General features: G+C 49.2%; 1 protein-coding gene across 1 annotated transcript; it reads left to right on the top strand.

The window, feature by feature from the left end:
• The first annotated feature begins 224 nt into the window (after positions 1-224).
• Positions 225-9,467, top strand: LOC144137660 (S-phase kinase-associated protein 1-like). Its single transcript, XM_077669593.1, has 3 exons — positions 225-668; positions 7,144-7,419; positions 8,572-9,467. The coding sequence occupies exons 1-3, from the start codon at positions 536-538 to the stop codon at positions 9,075-9,077; spliced, it is 915 nt and encodes a 304-aa protein (XP_077525719.1). The 5' UTR covers positions 225-535; the 3' UTR covers positions 9,078-9,467.
• Positions 9,468-9,843: the final 376 nt, after the last annotated feature.

The raw sequence follows: 9,843 nt of genomic DNA, 5'->3' as shown, positions 1-9,843 counted from the left end.
TATTTTCGGCTGAGTGCACCGAGAACTGTGACGCATTAGGGGCGTGGCGATTGGGCGCTTGGGCATTTAAAGCTTTGAATTGTGCAATAATAAACTAGTTGCGAGTCTGCGCTTGTGCTGTCTTCATGTGTTCTTGTCGCCGTTAATTTGCGCGCTGTTTGTTTTTCCAGATGCCTCCTACCCAGCGCACGTTCCGTATACATACATGCTGGAAGGACGGAGACCTAAAGTTACTCGAGCCTTTTGTGCAAGTCCCAACCCTTCTATTTGCTGCTTTGACTAATTCGTCATGCTTCACCGTAAAGAAGGGGAAACCTTGGGGCGCGTTGGTAAGAGCGGCTTCAGGCCTCCCGGGTAGGGGGAGAAGGACGAAGGGAAAAAAAAAAGTCTCCACCTCGGAACGCCACGTGGTGTCAGATTTTTGAAGCTTTCGGGATGTCAGATTCGCAGCAGACGTTAAAGACGACAACGAAGAGGCTATCGCAGGAATCCGGCAGTGCTTACCGCGGGCGCCGTTGAAAGAGGTGCGCACATAATGGCCGGAATGAACGACAGCAAGGGAAGCCCCGGCACTGAGGAGGACGACCACGCTGCGCAAGACGCTGTAGCTCAAGGACCACCTTCAGCGGCCGAATCTTCCGACAGCATGGAGGAGATTCCTGCAGAAGGTAGCTAGGCTCTTTTTTAACATTGGGTACGTTTGCACAGTTGCTGCCACCTTTCTGGTGCTCAGAATTTCTAAATAGTATCATTGAAGAAGCATAAAATGGAATTATGGTTTGCGAAATCAGTTTCGGGTTTTTTAAGCGATGTTTGGTAGGGTGACATGAAAAAAAACTGATTAATAAAAAAAAACCATTTGTACAGTTTTTTCATGCCACCCTACCAAACATGGTTTAAAGGGACCCTGCAACACTCTTGATAAACGCTTTCACTCTTACCTTCGCGTCTGCAAGCACTGCGAAAGCTACAGTTATCGCCAGCACGGAGCGCTACTGCGTGATTTGCTCGTGGCACCAGATACGCCTTCCTTTTGTGCTTTGTTCTTGTGGCTTTATTTTTAAAGTTGCTAAAAGCGTTCGTTGCTGCAACTGAAGGAAAACCGACAGGCAGCCGCCGCATGGCCTCAGTGACGTATTTCGGGCTGTCGAAGAAGGTCAAGACCGGGAAAAAACGACAAATCTTTTGAGCGAGTTTCCAAGTTATCTGATGTGTCTAGAGCAGCAATTTTTGGCTAAAGTACTTTGCAACCCCCTAATTTAAGTACTGGGTCTGTTATGTGACTGCGTTGTGCAAGCATTGACTATTTCAAAAAAAGTTGAAAAAAGTGTTGCGGGGTACCTTTAAGTAACACGAAACTGATTTCTCAAACAATAATTCCATTTTCTGCTTCTTCAATGATACTTTTCAGAAATTCTGAGCACCAGAAAGGTGGCAGCGAGTGCGCAAATGTTCTGCATTGTGGTAACCTCTCTAACTGACTTTTAGTGACACTTCCTCGGCATTTCAAAAATGCGCTTTGTCTTGCCTAACATTCTTTTCACTGTTCAGGTGAACCAAAGTTCGATAGTTATAATTTATTGTCATTGCTGGCATAGTGGTTTGTTGAATTCAAATATTTTAAATAACAATCAAGCCCTTCCACGCTAGAAAGAGGGAAGTCTAGCGAAGCTGGCGTTCTGGTGGGATTTGCTATGCTGGAGTTTCCTATGGTCAATTATAAGGACTGCAGCGCGATCTCTACGTCACAGACTAAGGACACACAGGATTGGTGGGTAGAGACAATGGCGTTGTGTTACAGTGCGGCTACGCCAATCAAGGCGCAGGCTCTATTGCGGCGCACAGTTGGCCGCCGAGGAGAGCGTGGCATTACGCAACAGCAAGAAGAAAGATGCGCTGCACACTGCGACGAGTATACAGGGCTGTGCGACGATAATCGGAACACTTTTAAAATTTTTCCTGAGTGAACCGCCACTCCGTTCGCGCTCAAACTTCACAAGACGGTCACATTTTGTGGTCTATTTTGTTTGATACCGGGAACAACGGCGGCACTTACCTGTTCATTCTGAAAATAAATAAAAATGATTTTTGCCTATGGGAAAATGGCGGCCGGTTCGGTCGTGCGAGCCAGCGCAAGTTGGTCCTGGAACGACGGCGCCACCTGGGGTATGCAGAGCGAAACGCACGTTTGGGATTCACCACGGTACGAAGGAGCCAATAGGTGTAGCAGACGATCAGAAAATGTGAAAGCGGGTTTTCTGATCGTCTGATACCTCATTTGGCTGAAGATAAAATACCCGCTTTCACATTTTCTGATCAAATGCTACACCATTTGGCTCCTTCCTACCGGGAATCCCAAACCTGCGTTTCGCTCTGCATACCAAAGGTGGCGCCGTCGTTCCAAGATCAACTTGCGCTAGCTCGCACGTACAAATCGGCAGCCATTTTCCCATTGGCGAAAATCGTTTCTATTTATTTTCAGAATAAACAGGTAAGTGCCGTCGTTGTTTCCGGTGTCAAACAAAATAGACCACAAAATGCGACCTTCGTCTGTAGTTTCAGCGTGAGCGGAGCGGAGGTTCGTTCAGGAAATTTTTTAAAGTGTTCCAATTATCGTCGCACCTCCCTTTACACAACTCGGGAAAGAGGCGGCGGCATTGGTAGAGGGGTGTGTTGAGTGGGCCTGTAACTATGCTTCGCTGCGCAACACAAAACTGGGAAAGCCAGCTTACAAAGGCGAAGGTTACAGGGATCCTTTTAAATTAGGCTTCACCTTTCGACACGTGTTTTGCTCGGTAAACATTTATTCATGGCAACATAAGCCGTCTTTTATCAAAATATAAGGCCCTAAAATCGTTATAACTTTTAATCTTTTCTTCGATGCGCTGAAAAGCGCCTGCGCTCGGTCTGCCGGTGGGGACGATCTGCTGGATCCAAGCCATAGTCAAGCAATACGGAAGAGGCCAGTTTTTTCTACGGGAGGTCATTGAATGCGTCGTTGCAATAGGGCAGTGCTTGTTTATTTCCTTGCCAACTACTTCGACATTACCCAGTGCATATGCTTTGTCGCTTGGACGAAATAGAATACAACCGCAAGCGCTCTGGTTGTCTGCTTCTTCGTCCAACATTTCCGCGCTGATTTTCAAGCGAGAATGTGCACCTCAGTAGCTCAACGTCAAGCTTTAGTGCCGGTGTGTAAAGTTTAATTGGTAGAATTTCGTGCTTTTCAGTTAGAAGGCCCATTGTGAGAGTTAATAAACAAATGAATTGAAGATTTCCTGGTCGCCTTTGAGAATTTGCTAGAATTTCACCCCTACTCCCATCAAAGTCGAGGATCTAATCGATGCGCACGCAGTTCCTCCCGATTACTGTACTGCCACCCTGAAATGGCCGCGCACTCCGATATACAACACGAGAAAGTGGTGGTTGAAATCACGGGATCCGTCGAAGCAGCGCAAATGCCGGTGGTCCGCCGGGCTTCAGGTGATGCCACCCAAGCAGCGTCGGCACCGTTGTGAAGGAGGCGGATCTCTCCACGTACTCTATCTACCCTGCCTATTTTTTTTTGTCTTCAATTGCTCGCTCTGTTGAAAGGTCGACGCGGCACTGCGGAATGACGTGAACGCTTTGCTGACATGCCCCTCACGTAACAAAAAAGAAGCCGTTAGATAGGGTAGGGTGGTGTACATTGTGACATTGCTATGCTCTGGTAACCGTAGAGGGCAGCGTTCTTCATTAGCACGCAAACGACTTGAAATTACAGTACAACCCCGATTATACGACTTTATCGGTACTGTGAACAAGCGTGGTGAAATGCGGGCGGCGTAAAATGCGAACAAAAAAATTACGCCTTTAATTAGAGTTTCGCGTGACGAATTTGCAAGAAACTTCGGCGTAAACTGCAAACTCAAATCACTAAAAAGGTAAATGCAAAAATAATAACACAGTGCGGGTGCCAGCTACGCTGTATTAAAACAAACCTTGTACTGCGGGCCACTGCCGCGATTCCCGCCTGCCGGTGCGAATCATAGCACACAGTATCACGACGAACACATGCTGAAGCCCAAGGCTGTCACCGCAACCTCACTAGCGATTCCCTGCTGTGTGGGAGAAATGAGCACATGTACACTGCCTCTGCGACCGCTGCGCGACAAGCCAAGAGGAGACGCCAGCGAGGAGAGGGGAAAAGCAAGTGTGCAGAAAAGCGGACGGCTGCTTGAAGAACGAGAAAGGAGAAATGAGACATAGAGAAAAGCTATGCGATAGAGAACCGATTGCATTGGCTTATGGCCCGCGTAATCGGCCCGGAGCACTTCCATTTCAATCAAACGTGCTGTCGGGCTAATTTGTGCACACTGAATGGGAGGCTTAGCGCAAAAAAAGGCCAGGACAGTGGCAGACAGGCGCCTATCTCGTCTGCCAGTGTCCTCGTCTTTTTTTACTGCAAAGCAGTATGGCTAATCCCCCGGGTTTTCGTTCCGGTGTCATCAATTCACTCTGCGCCGCTCCGAGGCTCCTCCTCACCACCGCTGACACCTCTTTCACAACTATTTTTCCCCGCGCCTCCACCGATGTCCCTTTGGCAAGTTGTGCAGTCGTCAGTTGGCGGGGGTAGTGCGGTTATCAGACGATTGCGAAAAGTGCCCCCGTCGCATCCCCCGCGCGAGGGACACGAGTGCAGAGCATTGGGGGTGGTCACGTGGCGTAGGTTGTGGTAGTTGGCGGTGGTAGTTGTAGTTGTTGTTGTCGTACGGGTGCGTCGACGGCGCTTGAAGGCCAAGTACGACGAAATGCACGAGGCGTTGGAGCACCGGGACTTTGCGAGCTTGGACGAGTTCCTGCGCGCCTTCGACGTGCGGTCCGGGGAGGAGTACTCGGAGATTCTGCGGGCTAGCGCGTCGCGTCCGTGCGTGATTCACGCGAGGACCTTCGCCGAGAAGAGCGTGAACGCGTTCCACCCGTGGATCGGAAGGGTTCTCGACTCCAACATGGACCTGCAGATCATCTTCGACCACTACGCGTGCGCGGCGTACGTCGTGGACTACGTCAACAAGGCCGACCGCGGCATCTCGTTCTCGTAACGCGGGGTCCGCCGCTCGCCGCTGACGTTTCGAAGCCGTGTCTCGCTCTCGATTCGATGGATCCGCAGCTCGACGCTGACGACTGGCGGCGGCCTCTCGTTCTCGACGCTCGGGATCGGCCGCTCGACGCTGACGCTTCGCCGCTGCCTTAGCGCCCGCAGTAGAGGGAGAGGAGGTAGCACCTGCTGCTGCAACGCCTATTTCAGCGCCGGAGCGCGCGCATGCGCGCCCGCACCTGTTGTTGAGAGCGGACAACGCCGAGGGACGACGGGTGACAGTGCGAGTTAAAGAAATGCTCTGCATTTGAAATAAACATAAGCGCGGATAGGCGTAAAAAATACACTGACGATTACGGAACACTCCCTAATCTGAAATTCGTGCGCAGCGCGAGCTGCAGTCTTCCAGGTCACGGCGAATTTCTGCTGCGTCTCAGGAAGTCTTCGCGTGATCAGCGAACGCACGGCGGCGTGCGCTACTCTGCTACCACCTCACAGTGCACCGCTGCCGCCGCCGGAAAGCATTTTGCAAATCGTGTTTGAACCTCCCGGGCAAACGTCACGTGGTCTGGATTAGCGAAGAGTGGAACAGTGGGGCTCTTCGATTTACACTCTCGGACTCGCCGCGGATAGTTCGCGGGTGGTCCGAGGATTCCCCGAAGCCATGGGGATACATGGGAAAATCGAATGCCGGACTGCTTCTCGGGGAGTCCGCGGTGAGTCCGAGACTGCAAATCGAAGAGCCCCAGTGTCTGGGGAAAGTGTCAGGGGGAGGGCGCTCCTTGGGGGCGATGCATGAGACATGTATGAGGGAAAGGCAGTGAGAGAGATGACGCCGCAGCCGAACGTGTCGTACTCCACCTAACCCTTCGCTACGCGGTCCTCTCCGTTTTCTGTCTGTCATCGCTGCCGCGTTCACTCACTCGGTTACACAGATACAAACAGACCACGCTCCCACGAAGCACAGGTAACGGCTGCCGAAGAGTTCCCTTAAAACGACCGAAACCCGCCGCCACCGTTTCCTCTCATATTCGCTTCGCCAAACAGCTGCAAATCCCTCCCGTTAGAATAGAAACTTCCCCAAGACGCTTACGACGCGGGAGGGACACAGGCACTTCCATGCTTATCTGCAAGAACAAAGCTTGGATCCTTCAGAAGTTCATTCAGCTAATGAGCTAGGAAGTATGCTCCATCGCAAATTACGATAAACGTGTTTTGTTTCGTGCACCCCGTGGGCTGCACTGAGCTTTGCAGGTCATCCTTCTTCACAGAGTGAAAGGGCACTAATTTTTTTACCATAGAGATTTCAAAGGTTCTCTGTCGATTCCACAGCACTTGATGATAGACTCATTAACAACTAATGTCTAATGACAGGTTTTTTGCAGCTGTTATCACTAAAACAGTAGTCATCAAGGGCTATTTTGAACAGCCGATGTTTATAGTCATTTTTACGGCTTTGCATTTCGCGGTATCAGGTGGGGCGAACGACGACAAAGTATTTGAAACTAACAAATTTGCGGCTGCGCTTGGAGTGAAGTGCGTTTGTAGGGTCAATGTAGTAGATAAAAAACGTTTGGTTTTTATAAAGTATGATAAAATATGTTTTTATAAATCTATATTTTTTGTAATTGCATGTATATGTAGCAAAAGCTCGTTATTTGATAAGCAAAGCTCGTTATTTGATAAGCAACCATCTCAGTTCAAATTAATACTGTTTGGAACTAACGACAGTGAATAATAGTACACTGCAATTCTGAATCAGTATAGGCATGTCAACATTTTGATGGTTAAAAAATGTAGACACAGGCCGCGTTGCTCTGGCACTGTTCGAGGCGCCAAGACGCTCGCTTGGTGGGGCGTTGTTGGAATTATCCGTGGCGGGAACTACTCGGGTTCGAATTAACGAACATCTATGAAGACTTCGCCGGAACAAATTGTGTTGCTCGAATTATTCATAAATTCCAATGATCGAAGTGCGAATTAGCGAGCTTTTAGAAGTTTTAGAAGTTTTTCTAAACCTTACCGCTCAGTTAATAATCCAGTGATCTATGCCAAAATATTTGCAGCAAATGATGAAGACGACAACGGCGAGGCTGAAGGCGTTCTCAGCGATCCGGAGTCAATGGTCGACGAAGGCGCCATTGATGGAGGCGCTTGCGTAATGGGAGGTGTCAAGAGACCTCTGTCCACGTCGTCGGAGCGCGGCGACCACAAGAGGCGCCCCGGCGTTGGCGAGGATGACTGCGAAGCAGAGGACGAAAGCAATATGGACGCCATTTCATCTCAAGGGCTGCCTCCTTTGGCTCAAGCTTCCATCAGCATGGAGGAAATTCCTCCCGAAGGTAGCTATGGTTGTTACTGTGGTAAACATTTCTTTATGCGAGGGTGTGCTGATAGATTTGTTGCGATAACGTGACGGTCTTCAAGTAATAAGTGTAGGCCGACACAATAACTCTAGTCTTCAAAGCTACCCAAGTATTTAGGTAGCCTGCCTTGATGTCCTACGGTAGCCCCCGCCACCTTAAGACCCCGTCCGCGTCTCTGCTCTCCACGGGGGTGCCCGTGTACCAAGTGTGAAGTCAGTGACTGTTTGCTGCTTGTTCGCTGTCGATTCCCAAGCCGCGCCGACGTTTGGTAACTGGAGGCTTGCCTTCAATTCCGGGGGTGCACTCATTGAGCTACGAGCTAGAACCACAGTAACCACAATTCACAGATCTTCATTGGCAGCTCTCCTTGAGGCATAATATCGCACACGAAAATTGCGAGTACGCCTAAGCACTTTTTCTGATGGAATTGCGAAAGCGCTAGTGCCCCATTGCAGGAGGTGTCTTGTACTTTCATCACACTTTACCCTTTTCTTCTCTTTTTCTCTGTTGGTTGGTATGAACATGAACACACAAGTAGCCATAGGTAAGACTAGCGGAAATTTTATTAATCAGCAGTTTTTATCGCAGGAAAAGGCAGGGTGATAAATGGCGCACTTATATGCCACGGCATTTTAGCGGGCTGTACGAATATCATTCTATTCAGGTTATCGAGAAAGCCCGCATACGAAAATAGTGTCGCGAAGCAGTTATAAAATTTTGTCGTTGAACAGGAGTTTGGAGATTGAAGCTCAAACTTGAATTTATTTCGATTTTGCGTCGTCACAGTGTTTGCAAACGATCATTCATTGACGCCAAGGCTGCAAGTTGTAGCTCGCTTCGGATAGAACAATACCTCCTTATGCGAGCGTACTCAATTATTTATGAGGAATAAATTCTGTCCCCCAAGATTAGTCCAGCGAGACATACTTCATACTGCTACGCTAGTAAAAAGAAAAAAGAACCAGTTTGTATTGCTGTTACTACATACTCTTTATCCCATATGAAACAGTAATGATTGTTTTTGTTATCACCGCAAACTTCTTCTGCTGCGGAAAGATATAGCAGACTGCGAATGTAAAATTTCTCCTGAAAGCAAACGTTTTGTGTCCCCTTTTTGTCTACTCGCAGAAAACGGCCCCAAGATAAAACTTCAAAGTTCCGATGGAAAAGTCTTCGAGGTCGATGTGGACGTGGCGATGGTGTCGCTGACCATTAAGGGAATGCTGGAAGCCCTGGGCGTCGACGATGATGACGTCGTGCCGTTGCCAAACGTAAACGCAGAAGTGCTGGAGAAGGTCATCGTTTGGTTGACCTACCACAAGAATGATCCGACGTTAGTCGAAGAGCCACCGGCAGGGACGTGGACGCCGATGAAGCCTAAAACGTACGACACGTATGTCGACCCGTGGGACCAAGCGTTCCTGAAGGTGGACCAGGCTATGCTGTTCGAGCTCATTTCCGCGTCTCTCTACTTGAACATCAAGAGCTTGAAGGACGCCGCCTGTAAGACCGTGGCCAAAATGATGACCGGCAAGACACCGGCCCAGCTCCGAGAAATGTTCCGGCTTGAGTGTTGCTCCCGCAGCGCACAGGAGAAAGTCGTCCAGGAGGACAACGCCTGGGACTTGGAATGAAGACTTTCCCCAAGGCAATGCTCTGTACCAAAAAATTGCAGCCTGCAATTCTTGCACGCAGCTGAGTGTGGATTTGGCAGCAATTAAATTTCGCACTGTCAAAACACCCCATCACTTACCCCCCCCAATCCCAAACTTTCCCCAGAGCTGTGGGAGGGCCTGCTGACCAGCTCCCGTCACGCTGACCAGATCTTTCTGGTCATCCGCGCCAGGGCTTCAGCCAAGGCCCAAGGGTACTTGGACTGAGGCGAACCCACCCCACCGAGTGACGGCTCAACCACCACCGCTTGCTTTTTTAAATGTTTATTATCTCTCTCTCTGCGCCACGGGTAGCCGTGACAGCTCGAAAGAAAGAGCTTACTTCTGAACGGTCTCTAGCGAAATTGAATATCCAGCCACCTAGCTACTTGTTTTTGTGTCATTGCTTGGTGCCTACATTAACAGACGTTCCCCTTACTTTCTTACTTTCGTTAACTTGGGCCAACTCAGTACATTTATAATGAACGCTATCACATGAGTGACGTAATTCAATATTTATGAGCTTTCTACCTAAATAAAGCTCCATTAGCTGTACTGTGAAATTAGGGACTAAAAGTGTAGGGATCTGTTTATGCGGGTTTGAGTTTTTTTTTCTCTTTTAAAAAGTGAAGCTGACACTAACGCGTAGGACTTGAAGGTAGCGAAGCCGTACGCAACCTTCACGACCATCATGATGGTTTCAGTCCCCGATTGCAGCCGATTTGCTTCTTCTTCGAAGCCGCAACGA

Source organism: Haemaphysalis longicornis, unplaced genomic scaffold (genome assembly GCF_048455015.1).
Source record: "Haemaphysalis longicornis isolate Haplotype H1 unplaced genomic scaffold, Haemaphysalis longicornis Haplotype H1 scaffold_43, whole genome shotgun sequence".
Lineage (NCBI taxonomy): Eukaryota > Metazoa > Arthropoda > Arachnida > Ixodida > Ixodidae > Haemaphysalis > Haemaphysalis longicornis.
This window is presented reverse-complemented; position numbering and strand designations above follow the sequence as displayed.

Coding starts and splice junctions, on each gene's coding strand:
- LOC144137660 (XM_077669593.1), top strand. CDS start 536: ATGGCCGGAATGAACGACAGCAAGGGAAGCCCCGGCACTGAGGAGGAC. Junction 669..7,143: donor GGAGGAGATTCCTGCAGAAG/GTAGCTAGGCTC, acceptor AAATATTTGCAG/CAAATGATGAAGACGACAAC. Junction 7,420..8,571: donor GGAGGAAATTCCTCCCGAAG/GTAGCTATGGTT, acceptor GTCTACTCGCAG/AAAACGGCCCCAAGATAAAA.